Here is a 26,313-nt window from a genome sequence, read left to right on the forward strand (position 1 = left end):
TTGGACTTAGTAAAAATTTAAAATTTGTGCTGCAAATGATACCAATAAAAAGTGAAAAGTCAATCCACAGGATGGGGGGAAATCATTTCCTATTATGTCTCTGGTGAGGGTAGAGCTGGTTCCACGACTCTGAACAACCAGATTTCCTTACACGGGTGGATTTCACGTTACAGTAGATGAATGGTATCTCAACGAAGCTTTTTAACAAAAAGACGTATTTGAAAACAGTGCTGAAGGCTGCCAATGTAGTTAATGCCACTGAACGCTTAATGGGGTTAAAACGGTAACTCTTACACGTACTTGACCACATAGACTGTAAAAATGCTGGTTTCAGTCAATTATTGTAATTGGGGGCGTTGGAATCTTACGCATAGCTTGGAGAACTTTTCTGTGACTACACCGCTTTTGACGAGTCCAGCTAACTGTGCTGATGTCTGGAAAGCACGCGCGCCACACGGACGCACTCGGGGCGGCCCCGCCTCGGGGTCACGGGGCTCCTCAGCTCAGCGCCGCCTCCTCCGGGTCACGGGGCAGCGCGGGGAAGCGCGGTCTCCCCGACGCCCTGACGGGACAGACAACCGGGCGCCAGCCCTGGGCCGCGGGGCCGCCGGCTCCCCTCCTCTGGGCTGCGGGCACGCGCACGCACGGCGGACACACGCACGTTCGGCGGGCACGCGCACGCACACGTCAGCGCGCGTCCGCGCCGGGGGTGACCGCTGCGCGGGAGGTGCGTGCGAGCCCGGTCGGGGGAACCTGGTTTGGCGGGAACCGGGCCGGGCGGGGAGCGAGGCCGGGCGGAGAGCGACCTCGGCGGGGAGCGGGGCCCGGCGGGAACCGGGGCCGGGCGGGGACCGGAGCGGGACGGCAGCCCCCGCCCGCCCGCGCGCGCTGAGCCGGGGCCGGAAGAAGCGCGGTCACTGAGTGCGTCTCGCGCAGGGCCCGTTCCGCCGCCAGGATGTCGTACATGCTCCCGCACTTGCACAACGGCTGGCAGGTGGACCAGGCCATCCTGTCGGAGGAAGACCGCGTGGTCGTCATCCGCTTCGGGCACGACTGGGACCCCACGTGCATGAAGATGGACGAGGTGCTGTACAGCATCGCGGAAAAGGTAACGCGGCCCCGCGGCCGGTCGGCAGGACATGGTGCAGGGAGGTTAAAAACTGCGTTTTATGCTCGTTCTTAAGGCCTTCGTTTCTAATGTGCGGCACGTCCTCCGAGTAAAGGGAAGACGCAGGATTGATACACGGAAAGCGTCTCACCTTGTGAGGTGAGGATGTGCTGCCTGAAATCGCACGCAGTGGCGCATGGCTTTTTCTGGGAGAAGTTGCCATACGTTTTCAAATTTTAAAGAGGTTCATGAGCCCCCCCCCCCCCGAAATAAGTTAATAATTCCCAGGGATAGGGTGTTTTCAGACTTTACATCTATAACGTCGTGAACAAAACACATTTGCAGACTTTGGCAAGGGCGTTGGAGCTTACTTTAAATAGTTTAAAAGGATTGTCCTTTTGGGGGGACTGTGTTTATTTGTTGTATTTATAAAGCAGAACGTTTATGTTAGTAGCATAATAAATCCTGTTCTTTTTCTTTTCGTCGTTTTTCTTTTCTTGACTCCACCATGCTGTTTGTAAGTCACGTGATTTATAGTTTAGAGTGATTTAAATGAAGGGCCCAGTAGAAGAAAATAGAATTGTGCTTGTTAGAGCTAGTTTTCCTAGTTTTTAATATTAGTGCACTGGTTTGTCTGTGGCATTTAGTTGCTGACAGTAAGAGTGCAATTTAGGGCACTATTGTATAACCAGGCACTTAGTTCTTTTGTTTACTTTCCTCATGGTGATTTAAGTTAACTTTGATTTGGATTTTTGCAATTGTAGCAAGAGGGCAAAAGTCCAAATATATTAGCGTGCTCATGAAATAATTAACTTAATAATCTATAAATGATTTGAGAGGGCATTCATTTTAATGAAGAGTAAAAGTAAAAACATCTTTTCTTTCATGGGAATAGGAGATGCTGATATAAGCTGGGTTAAAATAACACCTTTGAGTGAATAAAATGAGATGTAAGGATATAATTTGAAATTAAGGCAGGAAAAACTATCTGACCTGCCATTGCCAATTTTTACTGTCACCTGTTTGGTAGAAGAGTGAGGCGGGGGTGGTGCATTGTGAGTGTCAGGGACCGTCTTCCATGTCAGTCGTCACAAGTGCCACTTGGACTACTTACCAAAGGGCATCACAGTGATTCTGACTCTGTAGGTCTTGGGTGAGGTCCCCAAACGGCATTTTTAAGAAGCTCCCCTGGCAACTGTGATGTGACTCTCAGAGGTCAGGGTCAGGGTTTGAGTGCTGCGGTTATCAGCATCCCCTCCTCTTCTTCTTGGACACCAAGACTTTGAGGAGCTTGAGCAGGAGCCTGTGGTGCTCTGGAGAGGGCTGTCCGCTCACACTGGGGGTCCTCCCAGTTGGGGTCAGAGGTCATGAGTTAGGTGGTGCCAGGGAGTCATTTATTCATTGCTTAAGCTGTAGAGGTCTAGGGCAGCTTACTGCTGACTTCAGTGAAGACTACCAAGCACTTCTCCAATAAGCAAATCATTAGCGTTTTGACTTTGAAATAACTCAGGGTGTGTGTTCTCAATTCTGCCTCGCAGGTGGCGGCATAACCACCAGGTGATGTCCAGATCCTGCTGCCCTCAGCGCGAGGCTAGGATGGCTGGAGACCTGAGGGTTGGTTGGCTCTTCATGTCTGAGCAAAACTCAGCAAGATGCTCTTAGCTAGGAGGCAGATTTTGTGTGTTAACGTAAGTGTCAGGGACTTTGACCAGAGTTCTTTCCTAATCCCTTTCTGGCGGTCACAGACTGAATCACCATGTCAGTAGTGAACACATTCTTTTTGATTTTGAACCTGTGGATCAGGACAGGTTTAATTGGGCTTACTTTGAGTATTTTTGTTTGGTCTTGAAGTTACCGTTTTTCTTTTGTCCAAAAATTTGGGTTTTTATTTTAATAAACTTTTAATACTGTATTACAATATAGTAACTCAAAACGCAAACTTGAAATATATTCCAAGACTGTTAATGTTTTATTCTCTTCTTAGTATAAGGGTAAAATGAGACTGTAATTCTGGAGGCACTCTCTGGGGAAGCTCAACAGGAATTTTTGAAATTGAAGGTTTTAGCATAAAGAACAATTTAACTCTGTTTAAAAATCTCCCTCTGCAGAAATGGCAGATAATGGGGGATCCTCCTCATCTTGTTACGAGCCCTGTTTGGATATCCCAGCTGTTCTGAAGTGAGTAAAAGTTCAGTGTTGAGGCCGGACCTGATGTTTCTCCTGAAATGTGGTGTGTTGACTTGACCGGACAGGGCTGGACTCACCTTGAGCTGTCCTCAAACAGAGATTCCTTCCAGCCTTTACAGATGCCTGGAGGCTGGTTGAGTGATAGGAACAAATAAAGCTTCCTGTTTAGCAGCTGATTTTATGCATAGCTTCGAAGAGAGGCTATTTCGTGCACCTCTGAGCTGTCTTGCCATTTTGCAGGAGCACAGTTTGGCACAGCTCACTGTCACCCAGATCCCACGATGGGTAAGAATAAATGGGACGTTTCATTTTTGTATGTTAAAAAGTCCGTACGAATAGAGTTTAAAAAATGCAGAACCTGAGCAATGTCAACTCGTGACCGCGCATTCTAATCAAGGTGCTTATAAGGCAAATGTGTGTCTGGAACTCTAGAAGTGACCTGGGGTCCATCTCAGCATCACGTGACATCAGTCAAGCCAGCGGACCACACAGCTTGTTCCGTGAAGAGTCTGCTAGGAACACACAGAATGAGCATTGTTTGGGTTCACTGTGGATTTGTGTCTCTTGATCTAAGAACTTTGCAGCTAGTGGCAAGCTGTGAGGGGCAGGGTTGAGCAGTGGTTAAGGTACAGACTGAGCTGGATTCTGCCACTGACTACCTGTGTGGCCTTAAATAATTGTCCCTGCGCCGCATGTTACTCATCGGAGAGAGGGGTACCAGTGCCTAACTCTCAGGGCAGTGGTGAGGGTAGAGTTCATAGAAAGGCTTCTAGCACACTTCCTGAAACAGAGCAAGTAGTCTACTCGGTAATCATTAGCCACCGTTACTATTACTCTCACATCACAAGATTTGCCAGAGTTACTCTAGGTAGAGCTAATCAGGACATGTAGTAGTTTTAGAAAATAGTTACTATGCAGTTTTTTTGATAGATTTGAAATGAATTACCTACAAATGTAATAATTAGTTCATCAAGACTACACAGTGCCAGTTGACAGCCCAGAACATTTTTTCTGGTGTATGGGGTAGGTTCTTAGCTGGTGAAGGAGCTCCTCCTACAAAGGTGGGCCGGTGGTTGGCGTCACATGCCGGCCTATCTTAGTGGTCTGCATGAGTCAGCCTACGTGGAGATGATTTAGTGGCATGCAGAGGGACTGATGGACAGCTGAATCACTGACTTGCTGAAGAAAAAAAACGTGTGCTTAGGAATATGCAGGCAACAGATCAAAAGAGTGTGTATATTAAAAACAACTTGATAATAGAATGAAATTTCTACATGTGGTCCTTGTTTAAAAAATACTATTCAACCACCAGCTAGGACTACTGCAAAGATAGTAGGTAATATGTGTTTTAAATATGAAAGGCTTATGCAAATAAGTTTAAAGTGCCTTTTAAAAAGATGACTCCCATGCGTAAATGGGCATAGAACTTGAAAAAGGTAGAAATTCCAGTCGTTCAGTAAACTTCAAAGAAACAAACATTAAAACAGTGCTGTCATGTTTTTACACATATCAAAGAGAAAAGGGTGTTTAATTGTTGGGGTGTGGCGAAAGTCGCCTGGCATTGTGTGAAAAGCCTGACGAACAGTCACCTTTCTCAGTCTCCCTGCCCTTAGGAAGGCAAAGGTTGGTGCTCCATGACATCGCTGCTGTAATTGACAGCAAAACTGGAGGCAGCACAGCGTCCAGTGACAGAACCCAGTGCTGACCATGTTTCTGAGCACTTAGGCCAATCACAGCGCCAGGGAGGAAACTGACCCCTGTGGTCCTGCCCACAGCTCCTTCCCAGGTACTACGAGTCTCTGTCTCTGAAATCGGGCTTTAGACTGGGAGCGTCCACCCCACTGGGTGGACTGTCACTCACTCAACTGTTAAAAGGGTTTCCTGAGAGCTTCACTTAATAAGGTGAGGAAATGTTAGTGAGGTCAGCTGGAGAAAAGCAGCGACTACAAGGTCCTCATGAGCGAGCGTGTGGGGAAATGAGACGTTACTTTTCACTCTCACACACTCGTACCACTGACTGATTTTGCCTGTCTTATGTTTTCTAAATTATATAATTTGTTGGAAAAGTACTGGGCTGGATGCAAAGCAGTGATTTTTTTTTCCACTTCATTTCTATATTTTCCAAGTGAACATTTTTTTACATGGAGAACAGACACCTAGCTTAATTTCAGTTTTATGTTAAAAAAATACACGGGTTTTAGTTCACTGCAGGTTCATTCATGGATGTGACATGTTTAGGAAAGAAACCGTTCAGGCCATGTGGGAGGCCTCATGACAGTCCCCTCAGCCCACGTTAGGGGAAGCCCTGACAAATGGCAGTTTTTCCAGAGGAAAGAAATGGGGAGGGGTCAGAGTTAGAGGAAGGCCAGTTGCTGCTGTATTGGCGTGTCCGCACATAGCTGCCCACACGAGACAAGGGCCATTGAAGACGGCCCCTCCTTCCCACCAGAAAAAAAGGGGAAAGAAGATACCAAAAATACATTTGCAGCAGTTAACTGTTGGGATTTTATTTAGAGTTTTCTGGGTTTTCTAAATCTTTGATGAACTTGCAATTAAAGAGAATGTTATATACAGTGTTATATTTGGGGTACTAGTCTGTTAGTGTTTACAAGGGCTCAAAAGTGAGTGAGGGATGTAGGGCTGAACTCGAAAGGTATGCATGTGATTAAGGAGCTGTCAAAGTATAAGCTGGCACAAGTTCCCATAGATTATCGCTATATCGACATGAATAATGTATCTGGGGGCATTTTCTGCAGGGCTCATGTAACCAGCTGTTCTGAAAAATGTTAAAGTGAGGTATGAGCAGCCGGTTGCTCAGGGTCCTGGGCATGTCGTGTCCCTGTGTATCACCTTTACTGGGAAGAATGTTGGAGAGTTAGTTGGCAAATTGTTCTGTTATACACAGATTGTTGTTTTTGTTTTTGAATGTGCTTTTACAGAATGAAAAGTTGATTTATCTTAGGTTTTTCTTTTTTCTTTCAATCTTTACTTTTAGGTTAAAAATTTTGCAGTTATTTATCTTGTGGATATTACAGAAGTACCTGACTTCAACAAAATGTATGAGTTATACGATCCGTGTACTGTCATGTTTTTCTTCAGGTATGTCCTCTTAAAGTTATTTAAATTGAAATTGTTGGCCTGGAAGTTTAATGTAATCAAGATACCTTTAGATTCTTTTATTTAGAAGGAAGTCAGCTATGTAGTCATATCACATACAGCTTGTATCACCAGACCATCAGTGTGATCTTTAAATAATTTTCAAAGTAACAGTTGCAGTTTTAGCATTTTCTTAACAACAAATTACCCTTTTGAAATAACTGTCCAGAAACCTACGTGAAGTGTAATTAAATGGAAGACATTCTTATTGACATTTCAGATATCTTTAAATGTAATCTGTTGATGAAAGTGTCTGTTTTAAAGAAACTCGCTTTTATTTTTAATTTTTTTTAAATTTTTTTTATTTTTTAAAGATTTTACTGGGAAATTGGTGCGTGTTAGCTTTCTACTCCATGTAACAAACTAGCACGAGCTTGGATGCACTCGAGGTTCTGAGGGCCAAGCCCAGGCAGGCTCAGTGGGCTGTCAGGGTCTCCGTGTCGCAAGGCCAGGGCCCCAGGTCAGGCTGTTCCCTGGGCAGTTGGTCTGGGAGGAAGCCACTGGGCTCGCTCAGGTTGTTGGCTGCACCCACTGCCTCGAGGCTGTGGGTCTGAGGCCTCATCCTTGTCCTCGCTGGCTCCTCTCTGCTCCTAGAGGCCCCCCTCCATGTCTGAAGCCCTCAATGGCAGGTTGAGCTCTTTTCACACAGCCCCTCCAGCCTCCTGTTTTGATTTTAGAGGGCTTGTCTTTGAAGTCGACTGATTAGTAACCTTAGAGACATTTGCAGAATCCCTGTGAAGTGGGATGGAACGGTCTCATCATGTCACAGTTCCAGAGGTTAAGGCAGGAAACCCTGGGGCTTCTTTTAGGGTTTTGCCTACTGCAGCCTACCCTCTGCCACCCATCTGCAGAATCGATGTGGACCCACTAAGCACAGCTCCTGGACCCCCTCCTTACTTGTGGCCCCAACTCCCCCAGCATGCAGTGTGCAGGCACAGGAAACAGGTCTGGGTTCAGGAGGGGCCGGAGGGTGAGGGATCTGGTGCCAAGCTGGGCCCCTGGCCGATGCCCGCCCCGAGGGGGTTCTACCGAGGTTTTCCTGCCTTCTTCATGAAAGGTGTTTGCAGCTGGGTCATTTCTCAGCCTGCTTCCTGCCAACAGCATTTGGGGTTTCATCAGCTGTATCCTCTATGCCTCTCAGCCCGAGCCGGCAGTATTTCTGTCCTGGGCGTCAAGGGCATGCCCGCTGCATGACGGTGGCTTCCTGGGGAGCGTTCCTGATGTACAGCTTTCCTCTGACTGAACGGCCTGACTTGAGGTCTGCTGTAGGTTTCAGCAGAAGGTGTGTGGCCTGTTCCTTTTCTCTGTGCCACGTGTCCAGCAGCCATTTGTGGATTTCGGCATCTTTTGCTATCTGGAGAGTCTGAGAATTTATTCTTGCTCTGTTGCAGTTTGTAAGCCAGCTTGTTTCTCTTCTCTATTTTACTATAAGCAGCAAGAAGAAACCAGGTGGAGTCCTCAAAACTTCGCTTGATACTCCCTCAGCTAACTGTCCGAGTTTATCACTTATGACTCCTGCTTTCCACCAGTTGCAGGAAAGTGTCGCTGACGCTCTCCCGCCATTAAGAAGAACCCCTTCCTCCATTCCCAGTGACATGTTCCCCACTTCCTCCCGAGCCCTCACCGGTGGTGGTCTCAGAGCCGAGGCTGCCACTAACAGGCTACTCACGGCAGTCTGGCCTTTTCTTCATGCTCCTCGTACCCTCCCCATACCCCCATCCTTCAGGCAGGATTCTTGAGGGCCATCCTGGGTCCTGCCCCCACTGTGTGTGGCCAACCAAGGGCAGGAGACACTGTGACGGGGAAGGGTTCTGGGTGGTGCGTGGCGGGCTGTGCATGTTGGTTTGGGGGCTGGGGTTGCACTCAGAAAAGGACGGGACTCTCCTGTCTGTGATCCCCAATTCTGATACAAGCAGTGTCAGCACGCCAGTTAACTTGTCCACCATTGTGTATGCTGAGTTCCTCCAGGTTTTATGGTCCAGAGCTGGGACATCAAGTCAGATAAGACAGGGTTCCTGCGGTTGCAGAACTTCATCCGATGGCCGCAGTGGAGTCCATCACCCAGGGAAGTGGGGCGAGGCCAGGGGACGCGTAGTTACAGACAGACACCAGACCACGCAGGGCGGTGGGGAGTGTGGGGTGAGCCACATGTAAGCACTCCCCCAGGGGCAGAGGCACAGATGGCACGCCCTGTGGGGACCTGCAGAATGTGGGGTGACAGGCTGCGGGAGGCTAGAAGGGCAGGGCCAGGCGAGGACTTGGAAGGCTGTCCTGGAGGTGAAGGTTTGCAGCAGAATTGACACCAAATTTGTCTGTTGGACGCTCGCTCTGGCTGAGGAGGCCACAGCAGGGGCTTCCAGATGCAGCGCTTTCCGTGGAATGGTGGGCCGAAACCAAGTGTCCAAGCTTGTGGCGTGAATAGTTTAGGCAACAAAATCATCTCCAACAACCCAGGAAGATGAATGCACAGGCACAAGCTTTCATACCGTCATTGTATACAGCACACCTGTAAAAAGTAGCCGCCTGTGAAGAACTGTCTGCTTCCCGAACAGAAATACTATCATGTTCACAACGAATAATTTCACAATTAGTAGGGCTTTTAATTAAACTTATACTGAATGCTCACAAGAGCTCCATGAAAAACTCATACGTTGCTTTTTTCAGGCTAATGAGTACAACACCCTGGAGTTATGCTGTAGGATATTTGTCCTGGGGAAATACAGACGCATACTGAAAGGGCTGGTGGACAAGCCATTGTGTTTTTTAAAATAGTATTTAGGGGCCGGCCGAGTGGCTCAGTTGGTTAAGAGCTCGCTCAAGAGTTTGAGCTCTGAGCAACAGCGGTTTGAGTCCAGCCCGAGCTGAGCAGCCGCTGAGCTGCCAACAGGTAGCAGGATGGCTCAGCTTAAAAAAAAAAAAAAATAGTATTTAGGCTCTTTTCGTCTTCTCCTAAATCGTGGTGTAGCCTCTTGATTGTGTGTGTCCTTGTCTCAGATGATTTTTTTTTGAAGGTTTCTAATGTACTTTATGCCTTCAGGCACGCCCTATTTAAATGGGCACACAGCGCTGTCACTTGGCCTCAGTTATGAGTTGGTTTTGAAAGAACTCAGCGTTACAGCGCTAGGGCGATCCCTGGTCTCTGCACTCCATAGGGGTGACCACTGACAGGGCACCGGGTCCACTGTCCAGCTCCTACGGCTGTGTGTGGCTGTGCGCTGCCTAAGCCAGTGTCCCCACACTTATCAGGGGTTCCTTTCGGTGGCCCTGCCTTGCCATTGTTTGCTGAGCGCATCAGAATCAGACGAGATGACTTAGTGTGTTTGTGGCCGAAGGAACGGCCAGGAAGTGGCAAGTCCAAGTCCGAGGTGATTTCTGACAGGTGCTTATAACATCAGGGGCACTTAGGCTCTCTGTGCCTGTTGACCCTGTTTCCTCTTTGCAGGAACAAGCACATTATGATTGACCTGGGGACTGGAAACAACAACAAGATCAACTGGGCCATGGAAGACAAACAGGAGATGATCGACATCATCGAGACTGTGTACCGAGGTGCCCGGAAAGGTCGCGGCCTGGTCGTGTCTCCCAAGGACTACTCCACGAAGTATAGATACTGAGCCCTCGTCCCAGCAGATACTGAGCCCTCGTCCTAACAGGTACTGAGCTTGCCCAGGCTGGGGGAATGTGTGTTGTGGAGTCAGTTCCATGTGGGAATGTTCTAAGCTATTGAAAGCCTTTGAGAAAAGGTGTGAAGAGCAGTAAGCCCACAGGGCTGCAGGGCCTTTGCAATAATGGGCACATAGCCTTAACTTTGAGTCGACCTGGTCACTGTATTTTTATATTAGCAAACATCTAAATATTTAGCTAAAGTAAATAAAATACTGGGTGATGGGAACAGTCCTAATCGTTTCATTCTTAAGAACCTGGTTGTATAGATTACTGATTCGGGAAGTCAAAACTCAGTTCTTAACATTACCATTGGAGTGAAGTTCGGGCGTGTCCTGTGGGCCACTCTGTTTTGCACTTGGCAGTGGGACTCTGAGTTTCCTGGGGCTGCTGGAACAAAGTACCACAGCCTGGGTGACTTAGCAGAATTTGTGTCCCGCAGGCCTGACACAGGAAGTCATGACCCAGGCGTGTGTTCCCTGCCCGTCTCCCAGCTCCGGAAGGTCTCTGGCAGCTTCAGCACCTTGGCATGTGGATGCTTCACCGGGCCCCGGCCTCACCTTCACGTGGCCTCTCCCCGTGGGCCTGTCCAGATTTCCCCCCTAATGACCCAGTCATTAGCTGAGGGCCACTCGACTCCAGTGTGACCTCGCCTTAACCCATTGCATCTGCAGCAGCCCCATCTCCAAATAAGGTCCCATTCTGAGGTCCTGGGGGTTAGGGCACCCAACATGCGAATTGGGGGTGAACACAGTTCAACCCAAAACAGAATCCAAAGCCTTGAATTCAGAAAGAATACACACTTAAGGAAAAAGGTTTCATTTTTCTGGTTATAAAAAGTACAATAAAATAATGATTTTTGGAGCCTTTCTTTTAAATATAATATAAAGAGTAAGAGCAGTTCCTCACTCCTAAGAATAATCTGTTCTTTGTAGACAGTGTGCTTCACCCAGTAGTTTCCTTATCCATCTCAGGCCTCTTACAAATCTCCTAGCCCAGCAGCAGAGTGGTGGCTGGGAGGGGGGTGTCTAACCGAGCACATTGCTGCACAGACGGTGTAGAGTGTGTGCGGAGCTGGGGTGTGGGGTGTGGGGGGGGCACAGCTGGAGCCCTGCCTGCTTCCACCCCCCCACCCCCACACCCCGGCTCTGCCGCCTCCTCACAACCTCAGGCAAGTGGCCTCCTAGAGCGCCGTCTTTGGAGTGAAGGGGTGGTAGTGACCGGAGAGGAAGTCTGAGATGTTCTAAATTAACTGACATTGGCCAAAGTGAGAGCGAGAGACGAGTAGTTAGCCAGTTCATGGCGGGGCCAGCTGGCAGAAGACTGCACCGATTCCCGACTGTGCGCTGGAGCGTTCTATCAACCCCCAGGGGTCTCGCTGCCGGCCGCTGAACGTCACTGCGTCCTGCACACACATGGACTTCCTGGTCCGTTGTCCGTAACCAGTGAAAAGTTGGAAATGTTTCTTCAGACTGTGCACCGATCTTAGGGCTGCCCCTGCCCCTTCCCACCCCATAGCTGTAGCCAGTGTAAGTTCTTCGACACATCTCCCTTCCCCAGAGGCAGGACCTCAGGCAGGCTTGTTTCCACCCAGCCCGGCTGCTGCTGGCGGCGCAGACCGCACGCCCCGGGACCTGCTGCTGCTCTCGCTACCATGTGGCTCAATAAAGCCTTTCTTTTATAACACTTTCCAGCAGGAGAGTTTTGTTCAGCAGTAGTGTCTGCTGTGACTGACATGTGTCAGGACCACTCAGAACAGTGCCTGGTGGACCGTTGGGTGTGAAAGTGCGCACTGCCCAGGTCACCTGGACTGGTCGTCCTGGACACATGAGGCATACTTAACAAAATTGAAACCAATAAATACAAACGAGGGTGTGCTTTTAAATGGATTTAAAAATCAAATGCATATCTGCAGTTTGACTTCTCATTTTAAAATTTTGTAAATTTTTGCATTTACAGAGTGTAATGCCATCTCATGTGAGGGCCAGTGGCAAAATCAATGTGACCCCAAGTACCTGGTATATAATAGACAGTCAATATTATACTTGTGACATTTCTTCAAGATAAATAGCCAATAATCACATGAAAAGAGTGTCACTGTCATTATCACCAAGGAGATGCAACTCAAAACCGGGTGATGTCACACTTAGGAGGGTGTGCATAGACTCAGAAGGGCAGGGATGCCGAGAAGAGGGCGCCCTGACTGCTGGTGCGAAGGTAAAACGCCGCAGCCGCTGGGAACCAGCTTGCCGTTTCCTCCAAAAGTAAAACAGTGACCATGTGACCCAGCCACATCACTCGTAGGTACATGCCCAAGCGAACCGAACACACATGTCCACACAGACACTTGGACACGAACATGTATGGCAGCGTTAAAATAGCTCAAATTGGTGAACAGCGACCGACATGTCCATCAGCTGCTGAAGGGAGAAACAAAATGTGCTCCATCCACATGACGGAACGTTATCCAGTCTGAAGAAATGAGGCCAGAACATCATGAAGCTTGAAAACAGTGTGTGAGAAGCTGGTCACCACACACAGCACGATCCCACTGACGCGAAGTGTCCAGAGCAGGCGAGTGAGGGGGTGGGGGGAGCAGATGAGTGGTTAAGACGGGGGTGGGTGGGGTGTGGGGGGGTGATAGCTACTGGGTACAGGTTTCTTTTTTAAATTGATGGTTATGGTTGTGAATATCAGTGACTACCCAAAACCACTGACTTGGCAAGCTTTAATTGGGTGAATCGTATGGCATGTGAATTACATCTCTTACTGATAAAGATTTATTAGGTTTGTTAAAATTGTTTTGTCAAAAAACAAAAAAATACACTCCACATTTGTAAATTTAATGCATGTTGTAAATTTGTTGTATTCACGAGTTGTAGGTAATAAGTTCATTTACATCTGACTTGAATAACTTTTCACTGGTGCTTTACAGTTGAATATATTGCAGTCCATAGGCTGCATGCAGTATAGTTGACTTTATAATGAGTCGGGCTCCTCATTCCAAGTTTGCATCTCATTGTAATATGTCTACTCTCTGCCTCACCCTGAACTAAGTGATGCACAAGCCATTTTCTCAAATCGTTTCATCCACCTGCCAGCAGACAGTTTGCAGAGAAGGAAACAGGCTTAGGTTGCACAACTGGTTGCAGAGGGCGTGAATCCCAGCCTAGGTCAGCTCGTTGCTGTCCCATGTCACTTTAAGTTGACATTAACTAGTAACCAAGCTTGTGGACACCCCGGCTCTGAGCCCTGCGGGATCTCTGTCTCCCGTCCTTCTCAGGATGGCTTTTACGCCAAGTCCAGGAAGGAGTCCGGCCGCTGACAGGCAGCAGGAGGTAGAGCACGTCCAGGAAACCAGTAAGGGAGCCAGTACCCCGAGACCCGGCACACGGGAGAGGCAGGCGCGTTCATCGGAGCGCTATTGGAAAACAGTGTTTGTCATACAGAAAGTAGGTAACTCGGAGGGTGACACACAGCACAGGCAAGTCACCCACTGCTGGGAAAGGGTACCGGATGTGTGCACGTACCGTCTGTGTTCAGACATTCACAACGAGGAGCCAATACATGACAACACCCAGCAACTGTGTGCAGTGGGGCCCGCGGGGAGGAGGTGACACCCACAAGGTCCAAGCACCCACCACCCACAACCACCCTAAAACACAGCATCGCTGCAAAACCCACACCTGGAGTTGGGAGCCTCAGGTTGGCCAGCTAACGGGCAGGTGTACTCACAGCCTCGGCAGGTTTCTTACCTGAAAGCTCAGGTGCTAATTGGGAAAGACTGAGGTCTCAAAAATCAGAATGGGGACCTTGGGGGGACTCGCAGTGTTTCCTATAGCGCTTTTATGAATGGCTTTGGAAAAGCACCTGATCCTAGGGTTCTTTTGTGCCATTTTTACATTTATCATCCAAAGCTAAGCAGAGAACACTGACAGTGCCCTAGTGGGACTCTGCTGCCATGCAGGCTCAGTTGGGTGACACGCTGTCCCAGTCGCTGCAGTCAGCCCCAGTCCTTCCTCAGGCCCTTGGTCTCCTTGCTCAGTAAAGGGGTCGAGCGCATACATCTTCATGGGCAAAAAGCCTCAGGTAAAAGACTGCAAGGTATCCTGAAACTTCAAATTCATTCATTCAAAAAAGTGCGTTGGGGGGGGCTGTCACTTTGAGGGGTAAAAAGTAAAACTATTGCACTGTGTTGTACAGCTGAAACTAATTTTAAAAATGTTTATTTCGCAATAAAAAAATAAACTTAAAAAGAAAAAGTTTGCGTAGCTCTTGAGTCCCAGGGATGGTGCCAGCACTGGGTACAAGGTGAGCAGAATCCACCCGGCTGCGCCTTATGGGGACAGTTGATTACATAAAAGCACTGTGACAGTCAGCAAGTAGAGTGCTGTGACATCATACAGAAAGAGTCTGATCAGACAGTGACCGAGGGAAGGGCTCTGTGGAAACTATTTCCAAGCTGAGATCAGACATAAAAAGAGGTAACTGGGCAGCGGGTGTGGGGCTCCCTTCCAGGAGGGACCTTGTGGGGACACAGCCCTGGTAAGGCAGTGGGAGGGGCTGGGAGCGATTGAGGGAGGTGTCGGCACCGCGCAGGCCTCGGGAAGGAGCGAGGTGCAGTGCTGAAAAGATCTTTCTGGCCCCAGCTTGGAGGGGCTGAAAGGAGATTTGGGGAGAGTTAAAAGTCTGTGGGGATAGATCAGGCAAGAGACTATGGTTGTAAAGAAAGCAAGTTACGTGTGAGAATTTAAGACTTCAGACAATTGCACCCAGTACTTCTGCCTTACACATTGCGCCTCTTTAATAAGCTTTTCATAAGTTTCATAACTTGTGTTAAATGAGTTTTAAGTTACAGGTGTATAAATATGTATTTGATATTGAAGTAACTTCATTTTACTTATGAATACACCGCTTTCTACTAAAGTGTATTAATGTAGTTTAGGGTAGAACGAGAGTTTAAACACATGCAAATCTATTCCCCTCTATTCCTATGGAAACATCCTGATTTAAAATATATATATAAAAGGTGCTGGGAAATAGCAATCATTTATAAAAATGTCAGGAAGATACTGAAACAGGTATGATTTTATAAAATGCCAAATAATCTCTTGAAAGGTTTCAGGGAGTAATTGAGATGTTAAATGTCAGCTTATAAAAGAGGATCAGCTTGGACCTTTCTCTAGAAAGAAGTTAGTATATTTTTGACAGTATCAATGTTTTTATTTTAGGTAATAACTAATAGCAACTTTCTTGCCTACTTCTTAAAAATCCTGGATTTTAAACTATTCTATGTGTTGATGAGGACTCAGATCTGTTTGGTTTTCTTCGATTCAAATGTCCAGGGGTGCCAAAAAATTGTACACAAGTGGACACTTTGGCCAGCATTGCTCAAGCAGTAGTTCGCTGTCATCAGAAGTGTCTGGTCGCTGATAGTAACCATTTTGAGCACCTCTTGTAATTGCAGAAGTCAAACATGACTTGTATTCATCTTTTGTTATTGGTCTATATCGAGTATTACAATTTTAATACAGATTTCCTTTCTTAAAATGTGTATACTTTTGGCACCTTCTGTATAGCCATTTTAGTTTCTGCCAAAATTATGATTACAGCTGAGGTACTTTGAGATTTTTCACATTTGAAGGAACAATTGAAGCAGGGCCCGGTTGGCACCCCCATAGTAGAGGCCTCTCCATGCCCCTGGCCCCCCCTTTCCTTGACCTCCCTATAGCTTAACAATAGATCATCCCCCTGCGGCTTGAGCTCAGAATGTCTCCTGTCCCACCCAGTTCCCTGTTTTAGAAAATTACCCTGAAACTTATGATTAGTACCCCCATGCTTACTGATCACAATCTCTACGGCCTAGCATTTTTTCCAGGTTACTGTCATCACTGCTCCTGGGTTGATGGTCACTGGGGAGCCACATCGTCAGAGGGAAGTCTCCATGCAGATCCCTGGAACCGTCATGTGGCTCTGGAGAAATGCCCAGATTTCCCCTTAAATACCCCAGCCAGTCTGAAACTGTAGGGTAGTTTTTGGAGGAGCTAACCCCGCTGCCTTCTCACACCACCGGTGCTCTGATAGTAACGCTTATTCCGACCCAACTCCGGTGTCGGTCTATTGGCTGAGCCGCGCAGACAGTATGAACCACGGACTCGGCTGGCCTCTGGTTTCACTATCATGATTTGAAATCACCAAGAATACTGAATTTAAATGATACAATTTAAAAACTTTGGGTTGCAAAAGACATGCATCACTGTTGGGAGTATAAAATGACACTTCTGGAGAGACGACCAAGATGGCAGTAAACGCTGTGTTACCTTCTCTCACAACCATATCAAAATTACAACCAATCTACAAAACAACCATTATTGAAAATCACCTAAAATCAAGCTAAACGGAATCCTTTCAACTAGGGATGTGCAGAAGAGGCCATCTCCAGACTGGTAGGAAGGTCAGAGACGCAGATCGGACTGGTCCCGCACCTACATGTGACCATTAAAGATCGGGAGGGCTATGTCAGCTGTGGGGGTCCTCCCAGAGGAGCAAGAGGTCCCAGCACCGCCCCCCAGCCCAGGGTTTCAGTGCTGGAGAGAGAAGTCCCCATAATTTCTGGTTGTGAAAACCAGCAGAGATTATGACTGAGTGAGACTGAGGGTGGCTGCTCTCACAGGCGCTCCTCCTGAGGGGACCACGCATGGACTTGCCCACCAGTGGAGTGTGGTCCAGCGCTGGGGCAGCAGCTGGAGAGGCAGCAGGGACATATGGTAGGGAACTGAGTTATCTGGCTTGGGACAAGGGGCTGGAGAGGCGGCTTTCCCCTGGACGGTGGAGCTGGCACAGGCCATTGTTTCTTTGTTGAGCCCTCCCCCGGCATGTGGACGCAGGCAGCTGCCGTTTCTGAGTCTCCGCCATTGGTTCACTCCGCCCTGGACCCACCCAACTTTCAGGCACACCCAGGCTGCTTTCAGTGGCTTTTTCGTGCAGACTGCTTGCCTTGGCTCAAGCTGCAGACTTTCCAAGGTCTCTCAGAGGTTCGCAGAACTCAGACAAGCAGCATCTGGCTTCAGCATGTCCTGTACCTCTGGCTGAGCAGCCCTAAGCTGGCACTTGCGGCAGCGGGCCTTGGTTCGCAGCTTGGCCTCTCAAAGCACATCCAAACACGACACAGGTGGCAGCCATCTGCAGATTTCTTTCTGGCTTCTGCTGGGTGGCCCCAGGTGGGGCTCGGGCTGTGGCTGAACTTGATCTACAGCGGATCCCCTCCAAGGTGGTCCCGAGACTGGCGCCCCCAGTGGCCAGCTTCAAAACGACCTGGAGCTTGACCAGCCGCCTCCAAGTATGACACACCCAAGGCATGGATTGGACAGGCACCAGAGTCCTGCTGAGGCAGACCCTGCTCCATAGGGTGAGCCCCTGCACCACAACTGTTCCACCATAGTCAAGGCCAGTCCTCACAACCAGTGAGCCCAAGGGTCAGTCCCTCCCATTGATGTGCAAATAGCAACCAGGCTCAACTATAAGAGGAGGGCACACACAACCCACACAAGGGACACACCTGGAGCACGTGGCTCAGGCGACAACAAAGACTGCGCCACTGAATCCCACAGCACACCTACTACATAAGGCCACTCTACTAAGACTGGAAGACAGCAGCCCTACCTAATACATAGAAACAAACACAGAGAGGCAGTCAAACTGGAGAGACAAGGAAACATGTCTCAAATAAAGGAACAGAACAAAGCTCCAGAAAAAGAACTAACTGAAACGGAGTTAAGCAATCTATCAGATGCAGAGTTCCAAACACTGGTTATAAGAATGCTCAGTGATCTCAGGGAGAACTTCAACAGAGAGATAGGAAGCATGAAAATGGAGATGGAAACCATGAAAAAGAACCAGTCAGAAATAAAGGATACAACAATGGAAATGAAGAATATATTACAGGGAATCAACAGTAGATAATATGAAGCAGAGGATCCAACCAGCGATGTAGAGATAAGTAGCAGAAAACACCCAACCAAAACAGAAAAAATAAAGAATCCAAAAAATCGAGAGCTTAAGGGGCCTCTGGGACAACAGCAAGTGTACCAACATTCACATTATAGGGGTACCAGAAGGAGAAGAGAGAAACCAAGGAATTGAGAACCTATTTGAAGAAATAACGACAAAAAACTTCCCTAACCTGGTGAAGGAAAGGAACATACAAGCTCAGAAAGCACAGAGTCCCAAACAAGATGAACCTAAAGAGGCCAACACCAAGACACATCATAATTAAAATGCCAAAGGTTAAATACAAAGAGAGAATCTTAAAAGCAGTGAGAGAAAAGCAGTTAGTTACCTACAAGGGATCCCCCATAAGACTGTCAGCTGATTTCTCAACAGAAACTTTGCAGACAAGAAGGGAGTGGCAGGAAATATTGCAAGTGATGAAAAGCAATGACATGCAACCAAGATTACCCTACCCAGCAAGGCTGTCATTTAGAATCAAAGGACAGATTAGGAGCTTCCCAGACAAGAAAACGCTGAAGGAGTTCATCACCACCAAACCAGCATTACTAGGAGTTTTAGAGGGACTTCTTTAAGATGGGAGGGGGGTTAAGGATAAGTGAAAGGGGGAAAGGGATTAAGAAGTACAAATTGGCTCTTACACAGTAGCCATGGGGATGTAGGGTGTAGCGTAAGGAATATAGTCAACAATATTGTAATAATTATGGTGCCAGATGGGTGTACTAGCTCTATCAGGGTGACAGATGGGAATGGTGTCGGGGGCAGGGTGAAAAAGGTGAAGGCATTAAGAAATACAAATTGGTGGTTAATACAGTTTGGGGAATATAATCAACAATGTTGTAAAGATTATGTAAGGTGCCAGATGGGCACTGGACTTATCAGGGGGATCACATCATAGGCTGTGTAGATGCCTGACCACTGTGCTCTACACCTATTCTATGAAGTAGAGTAATATTGACTGTCAACTATAACTAAATATACAGGTATATATAGTCACAGGATGTGGAGCACAACGTAGGGAAGGTAGTCGATGGTATTGTAACAGCTATATATGGATGTCAGAGGGGTAGTAGCTTGGGGGGGTGGGTTGTCACTTTATGAGGGGTTTAAATGTCTACCTAGTATGTTGCTTTGTACACCTGAAACTAATAAAAAATAAATTTAAAAAATAAAATGACACTTCCTTTCTTAGATGCATTTGACTGAGAATTCGTGGATGAGAGAGTTCATTATAAATTATTTATAATAGAAGAAAGTGGGAAATGTCAGTGTCCAAGGAATACTGAAGGGAATGGTTAAATTATTAGACATATGATAGACTCTCAGTCATAAAAAAGTGTGTATGAAATTTTCACCTAGGAAAAAATATTTATGATGTGATGTGTAAAGAGCAAAATATTAGGTTATAAACAATATGCAGAGAAAAGTGGTTGACAGTGGTTAATTCTAAATTATGTAATTATGAGTGGGCCAGCCGAGTGGCGCGTTGGTTAAGAACTGGCTTGGGATGCCAGAGGGCCCTGGTTCGGATCCCACATATGAGGGCCAGTGACACTGCCCTCCACAGCTAAGATGCTGAACAACAGCTCAACCTGGAGCTGGGCTGCCATAAGTCGATGGCGACTGCGTAGGCTGCAACCCCTGCTGCAGTGGGTTGTCATGGGCTACCGTGTGTAGCCAGCAGCCAGCGTGAGCGGCCAGCAGCTGCAGTGAGCGGCCATCCAGAAGCTGGCGACTGATCTGCCTCGCCTGGGAAGAGCGCAATGATGGTGCCAACTTGGGCCAGTGAAGCAACTGTCCTCCACAACTAGACTGAAGAACAAAAGGACAGCAACTTGTCTGTTCCCCTTCCCCCAATTCCCCAGCGATGTTCCCATCCCCCCAATTCCCCAATAAAAAATCTTTAAAAAAACCAAAAACTAAGTGTTTAAAAAAAATTATGTAATTATGAGTGACTCACTTTTGAATGAAGAGTATGATTTGTTTTCTATGCAGGAATAATGTTCTTTTTTACAATGAGAACCTCTAACTGACTCCATTTTTAGGTGATCAGGTTTATTTTACTCTGGCTTGGAGAGAGGGGAGTTGGACAGTTATTTGACAGCATTTCTACATAACCTACAAAGACCTGATTGCTAACTACCTCCATAGGGAGGGAGGGTGAGGGAGACCCAGGAAGTAACGCAGAGGTCCTGGGTCACCTGCCTTCTTGGTTTTCATTTGGTTTGGAGAACACTGCTATCAGAATGTTAAACTGGACAGATTAAAACGAGTCTTCCCCAAAACGGCGACTGGAAATGTAGGGTAGGAATGCAGTTATTTAAAAAGCAACTTCTGTCCGAAAATTGCCTATGATCTTGTTAAAAGAGATCTTTGCAGAATTTAATTCAGAAAGAGATTTGTGTGTTTCCTCCATGATTTACGAGAATTAGGTGAGCGTGGAAACTCGCTGCCATTTAACAGCTACGTCTTCAGTGGTTCATCGACTTTGGATTACACTCATCAGATTGCCTTTGTTCTTTCAGCCATTCACTTTACTTAAATGAATTTTTAAATTAAATACTAAACATCAGAACTCAGGTCATGTAGATTATTCCTCAAAAAGAACACTTTTCATTTATCACATTTTCAAGCAACTAGTCTGCTGTCTTCAGGTCTGTAAGAGAAATATTGGAAAGAGGTAATGATTGACTTATATACTGATTAACGCACAGTTAAATAAAGTGGAATCCAAGCTTTCAATAAATGTACCTTAGCTTCCTGTAATTACTGAAACACCTTTTGTCTAGGAAAAAAATCAGTATATAGAAAAATACGTGTGAAATAATTTTCATTTCAGTCAGATGGAGTCGACGTGGACTCAAGATCAAGGTGAGTAAACAGTGAGCTTCGTGCCGCCATTCCATCACTGACTGAAGTCACTGGTGATGGGAGAGCACGCTGGTCCAAACGTGGCTGTCTGTGCTTAACTGAACGTGGGAAAGGGGTTACAGATATGGCTTAATGCAGAGACTGACAAAGTGCCAACCCTTTCAGAATACAGGGCAGTACTTTTACCGCTGGTATCATGGAGTCTCCTCTCACAAGAGGCACACAAGTCTAGGGGGCTGGCAGAATCCCCCAAAATCCAGGCACAAGCCTGACCTGGCACCACCCACAGACACACGCTTGAACTTAGGCCTTTCTTTTAATTTAAAAGGTATTAACAGACTTAAAAAAAAAACTTTTAGCTATCTGAACCTCTCTGATGCTACTTTAAATAATGGCTGTATGTGCATCAAAAAAGTGAAGTTTTGATGCCATTTAATTTGATGCCTAATATTTCGTGGGTTTTGACCAAACTTAAAACAGCCAGCTGGAGTCTGGGTTGGGTGATAAAGGGAAGGGACTTATTGCACGGCTATCCCATGCCTGGCGGTGCGTCGAGACCCAACCCACTGGTCCCAGCCCTCAGGCCCTGGCTTATCACCTACCAGCCTCAGAGGGTGGTGGCCTTAGTGCCCAGGGAGGGCTGATGGGCAGGTGGGCCCCGCCTCGTACAGCCCGGACAGGGGAAGCGGTATTTTTCCTCAGCGACAGAATTTCAGAGTGCCCGCCGTGTTCTCCAGCTCGTGAGTAGCAGGGCATAGGGTATGGCTGTCTTTTTTACTGGAATACCAGATGCAGGTGTTCATACATCATGGGTAGATGAACCCGCTCCGATTTACCAGCATACATATGGATATATGTCAGCTGACTTAGGCTGACAATTGTCAACGAAATGGAAAAACAAAGGCATCTCATTGTTCAATTAAAGCACGCTCATGCAGTCAATATCATGCCAAGTAAAAAAAATGATATGTGTCTTAGGTTGTGCGTCTCCATATATGTCAAATGGACATGCATCCAGCCTGAGACCTGAAGCTAAGCATTTATTTGCATCTTCAAGATTAAGTGCAAAATTCCACTGGAAAAGAGATGTTTGCGTTGTGCGGGGCCAGTGGGACCCTCCAGACCACTCTCAAATGCGTAAGTGTTTTCTTTAAATGGTTCCATGAACATGTTGTCTCAGACAGAAACTGCTAATTATAACCCCCAATCTATAAATCAGCAGTTCTCAACCTTCCTAATGCTGTGACCCCTTAATACAGTTCCTCATGTTGTGGTGACCCCCAACCATAAAATTATTTTCGTTGCTACTCTATAACTGTAATTTTGCTACTGTTATGAATCGTAATGTAAATATCTTTTTGTTTTCCGATGGTCTTAGGCGACCCCTGTGAAAGGGTCGTTCAACCCCCAAAGGGGTTGCGACCCACAGGTTGAGAACTGCTGCTCTAAATCATCGTGATTTGGGTTTTAGCTAAAGACTAATTTGAAGGGTGGGGTTAAAAAGTACTTCAATAAAATCCAATTTTTAAATAATAGTTTTTTCATTTAAAGGTGCATTTTTGAAGGGATTCTGACAGTGTTTTGGTTGATGTATTTGGAAAAGAACATTTGAGAAGGACTTTCATTATTCCTGAAGTTTCCATGTAGCACAGAGACAGTAATTCCACAGTGGACAAATATGAGATTGCATTTTCCAAGATGAAAGCAGTCACAAACTTTGCAAAAAGTAAACTTAGCTGTTTCCTAACAAGAATGGCGAATGGCCTTACCGCTTGTTCGTTAACCGAAGTGTCAATCCCAGCTTGCACCATTAAGTCACTCACATTCTTCTGTAAGTCTTCGATTCGGGTCCCCATTTCTCCCAGTTCCATGTTAAGGACAGCTACACGTGGAGTGCAGAGCCGCTAGCCAGAAGTCCCCAAGGACCCGGCTCCAGATTCTGCCTGCTCATCACCGGGCCTGGCCCAAGGTCCTGGCAGCGCGACTTGTGACCAGTCGGGAGACCGCGGCACAAACTAACACCTGAAGATCCGCAAACCTTCCCTGAGGTTTTCATAGTGTCTTTACCCTTTGAACTGTGAGCTCAGTTCTGAAAACTTGGCTCCTCTGGGCTGGACACAGATTCAGGGGTTAAAGGCATGCTGGTATATTTATGTCTTAAGCAAACTCTAATGAGTATGTAAATAATGGAAATGAGCTGAGTTTAATTTTATCATGTTTGAGAATCTTTTTCCCTGTGGGAACCCATCTACAAAACCAGAAATTCCAAGTTAATGGTTCCATATGCAAATACTCTGCTCATAGCTTTTAAGGAATGAATTTAATTGTGTGATGTGACATGAGCTTGTCTTAAGGCAGATGCTCCCCTTGTCTGGATTTCCACAAGCAAAACATTCTACCCTAATTCTGTTTGAATTCATGTCTTAACAAAACAGTGAATGCGTTACAAAAAGAAAACAAAATATACACCTGAAACTAATAAAAAATAAAAGAAAGAAAACAAAATAAAGGTGGGGAGAATCACGTCTAGCGCCCTATGGTGGAGCCCTTCCGTGTCACGCCCGTGGGTTTCTGAATGCATGGTGGACTAGGCTCCCCAGGTGTCTTTAGGGCGTGGTGGCAAAGGCCCATTGGGTGATACTAAACCGGTGTCCTTGTATTTATCCTCGCCATACAAAATGCCTGTACTGCCAGTTAAGCAGGAAATGATTACCTGTGGGTGGTAATTAATACATCAGGATGCCACATACAGGCACATACGGAAACACCAGGAAATCTTAGGTCAAGAATTGCGCACTAAAAAGACATTCCAAGATCATTTACCAGTCCAAAAGCGTCACTGTCTTTGCTAAAAGGTAGAAAAGGATATTTCTGAGGCTTAATGTTGTAATCAGAGCTTGAAAATGTTCTTGAAGTTCCTGGAATAGATTTTCTGCCTGAAAAAAATAAACCGTAAGACAACTGAATATTTACTCCCGATGTAGGGCATTGGGAGCACCATGGGCTGGGACCATCCATTTATACAGTTAGTTGGCTTTTGACAAGGTGCCAAGGCCTTTCCCTTCAGATAATAAGGAAAGCCTTTTTTTCTTTTTCCTTTTCTCTTTCTTTCTTTTTTTCTTTCTTAATATGTAGAACAAGATAAGCATGTATTAGAATTTTTTGTTAACCCTAGCTCTCATATCAAGAAAAGCCTTTTTAACCAGCAGTGCTGGGATAATGAGAGGGCCAGATGCATGACTGACTACAGACACAGGCCTGGCCCTCACTCACGGCACACAGACACCGTCTCAGACTGACCAGAGCCTAAACAGAAGCTCTAGGACAATCGCACGTCTTCAGGTAACGCGGAGAGCTCGTATGAACCTTGGGCTGCCGACCCAGAGCTCACGGGCAGCGTGGAGCTCTGCCCTCTTGCCGGCGGCTCTCATTAGCCGGAGCCTGCGGAGGCGCTGACCAGAAACGTCTCTGCTGCTGGGGACAGCAGGCCACAGGGACAAGCTGCTTAGAGTTTACAAGTGGAAACCTCAGACTGGTTATTATATAACCCTCCTCACACCCGGAATCCTCTCCATGTTAGAGATGGGGCTACCGAGGCGGGAATCTTCCGGAAAGTGCATTTCTGAGAAGATTTGCTGCCCTCTGTCAGCGGCTTTTCCTACAGTCACTTTGTCAGGAAACTGTAGGTTCAGGTCTACAACATCTGCCAAATTCTTCTCAGCAGGACAAAGGGTTCGGCCTTTCAGTGTGGCTTCCCCGTCACCACTTGTCTGCTCCCTGCACGCAGGAGGCTGGCTGGCGGCGCCGCGGGGCTGCGGACACGCGTGGTGTGTGTGTGGGAGGGGCGGGGGGTGTTTCTGTGCCCCTTCGGTTGTGGGGTCCAGCCCTCCGCCCCCAGCAGGGCGCCCGCCGCCCGCATCCCGCCCCCGAGTCCCCCTTCAAGCGCCCGGACGGCGAGGAGGGAGGTGGCGCGGGGGTCCCCACTCACTGCGTCCCGCAGCGCGTCCCCGCCCGGAGCTTCGGGTCCCCGCGCGTCCATGTGGACCCTGGGCCGACAGAGGGGCCTGGGCGTTGGGTGGGCCCCGCGGTCCCGCGTGCCGCCTGCGAGGGGAGTGACTGATGCCCGACGCTGCGCGCCAGGAAACTTCTGCGCGGCCGGGATTCCTGGGCGGGGCGGCGCCGGGGGCTGAGGGCCAGGTGAGGGCGGCGCCGCCTTCCGAGGGGCATCGTCATCGCCCTGGGGCTTGGGACCCGCTGCAGGCCAGCCATGAAGTGACCCCCCAGGCACCTGTTTTGTACCCCTGTGGACTGGAAGCTCTGTGGCCAGGGTTGCGCGGCTGGGTCACCCCGATGTTCCAGGGGCCCAGCTGAGCAACAAACAGCACATGGCCGCCCGGGCTGCCTGACGTGTTTGTGAAACCGAAATGGCCACCCATGCAGAGACGCCCAATATGGTCAGTCAGGAGAAGGCACATCACACGCTGGAGATCCCACTCCCACCCAGCGAGAATCACAGACTGGCCAGGAGGCGGCAACGCTGGAGCCTCACTCCCGGCTCGTGGGAGCTGGAAGCTGCCGGGCAGCTCCACGCAAAGTGAAACATCAACTTCCACACACCCCAACTCCACCTTTAGTGCGGGGAGGGCGGGGCTCGCCCTTCTGTCCATCAACAGAAGATGCTGAGCGCAGCGGGGCGTTCTAAGGATGGAGCCTCAGCCTCAAGAGGGGTGACCCGCACTCCTACCACGAAGTGACCTTGGAAACCGGTGTTCAGTGAGGAGCGGTCACAGAAGGCCACCGGTTTTCGGGTTCCATGTCTAGGAAATGCCCAGAATTGGGGCGTCTGGAGACAGGAGTGGCGGCTGCTGAGTCCGTGGGAGAGAGGCTGATCAGTAGTTGAATTTTTTGGGGGACAAAAATGTTCTAACATTAGATGGTGGTGATGGTTGCACAACCCTGTGAATAGCCTAAAAATCATTGAATTGGACAATTTAACTGGTAGGATTTTATGGTGTGTGAATTATGTATCAATAAAGCTGTTAAAACTATAAGTTTTGTAAAGGATGGCCGTTTTGCCACTTTTCCTGCCTTTTCAGCACCTACCTGTTCCCCTCCCACAGGGACTGGGTGACACGTGAGTGGCCGCTGGTGGGGGGAGGGGCACTGTCCGGGCTCCTTAGGGAGGAGGGCGTTGGGCGGGGAAGGTCGTGCTGGGGCTCCCCTGAGGAATCCTGCCCGACGGCTTCTGGTTTCTGTCTGAAGGAGGCTGGAGGCAGCTGCCCGGCGGGGGGCTGGAGGCAGCTGCCCGGCGGGGGGCGGGG

The 26,313-nt window shown here is 47.9% G+C and overlaps 3 protein-coding genes across 10 annotated transcripts in view; 1 reads left to right on the plus strand and 2 right to left on the minus strand.

The window, feature by feature from the left end:
- Positions 1–446, minus strand: part of LOC109383184 (glyoxylate/hydroxypyruvate reductase B-like) — a 20,245-nt gene extending 19,799 nt beyond the window's left edge. Inside the window, exon 1 of one of the 2 annotated variants that reach the window (XM_019643351.1) lies at positions 369–446. The gene's annotated coding sequence lies outside the window, so the exon portion shown is untranslated. Of the gene's footprint in view, positions 1–300 lie in introns of both variants that reach the window. The other variant, XM_019643350.1, reaches the window with a different exon arrangement.
- A 190-nt stretch (positions 447–636) lies between these two features.
- Positions 637–22,751, plus strand: TXNL4A (thioredoxin like 4A). Of its 7 annotated transcripts, XM_019643358.1 has the most exons (7): positions 1,021–1,108; positions 2,647–2,796; positions 3,217–3,286; positions 4,894–5,081; positions 6,291–6,394; positions 9,894–10,104; positions 10,557–11,803. In XM_019643358.1, the coding sequence occupies exons 5-6, from the start codon at positions 6,351–6,353 to the stop codon at positions 10,063–10,065; spliced, it is 216 nt and encodes a 71-aa protein (XP_019498903.1). In that variant the 5' UTR covers positions 1,021–1,108; positions 2,647–2,796; positions 3,217–3,286; positions 4,894–5,081; positions 6,291–6,350; the 3' UTR covers positions 10,066–10,104; positions 10,557–11,803. The 7 variants fall into 7 exon arrangements, 6 of the variants coding, with proteins under 6 accessions (XP_019498898.1, XP_019498897.1, XP_019498903.1 ...); XR_002124097.1 differs by lacking the exons at positions 2,647–2,796; positions 3,217–3,286; positions 4,894–5,081; positions 10,557–11,803 and adding exons at positions 637–727; positions 21,971–22,129; positions 22,544–22,751 and having other exon boundaries at positions 937–1,108; XM_019643357.1 differs by lacking the exon at positions 4,894–5,081.
- On the minus strand, positions 20,015–26,022 carry HSBP1L1 (heat shock factor binding protein 1 like 1). The gene is made up of 4 exons (XM_019643359.1): positions 24,981–26,022; positions 23,862–23,928; positions 22,762–22,856; positions 20,015–20,777 (listed from the first exon to the last, which is right to left on the minus strand). The coding sequence occupies exons 1-4, from the start codon at positions 25,029–25,031 to the stop codon at positions 20,772–20,774; spliced, it is 219 nt and encodes a 72-aa protein (XP_019498904.1). The 5' UTR covers positions 25,032–26,022; the 3' UTR covers positions 20,015–20,771.
- Positions 26,023–26,313: the final 291 nt, after the last annotated feature.

The sequence above is a fragment of the Hipposideros armiger genome, unplaced genomic scaffold, assembly GCF_001890085.2.
Source record: "Hipposideros armiger isolate ML-2016 unplaced genomic scaffold, ASM189008v1 scaffold_77, whole genome shotgun sequence".
In the NCBI taxonomy this organism is placed as follows: domain Eukaryota; kingdom Metazoa; phylum Chordata; class Mammalia; order Chiroptera; family Hipposideridae; genus Hipposideros; species Hipposideros armiger.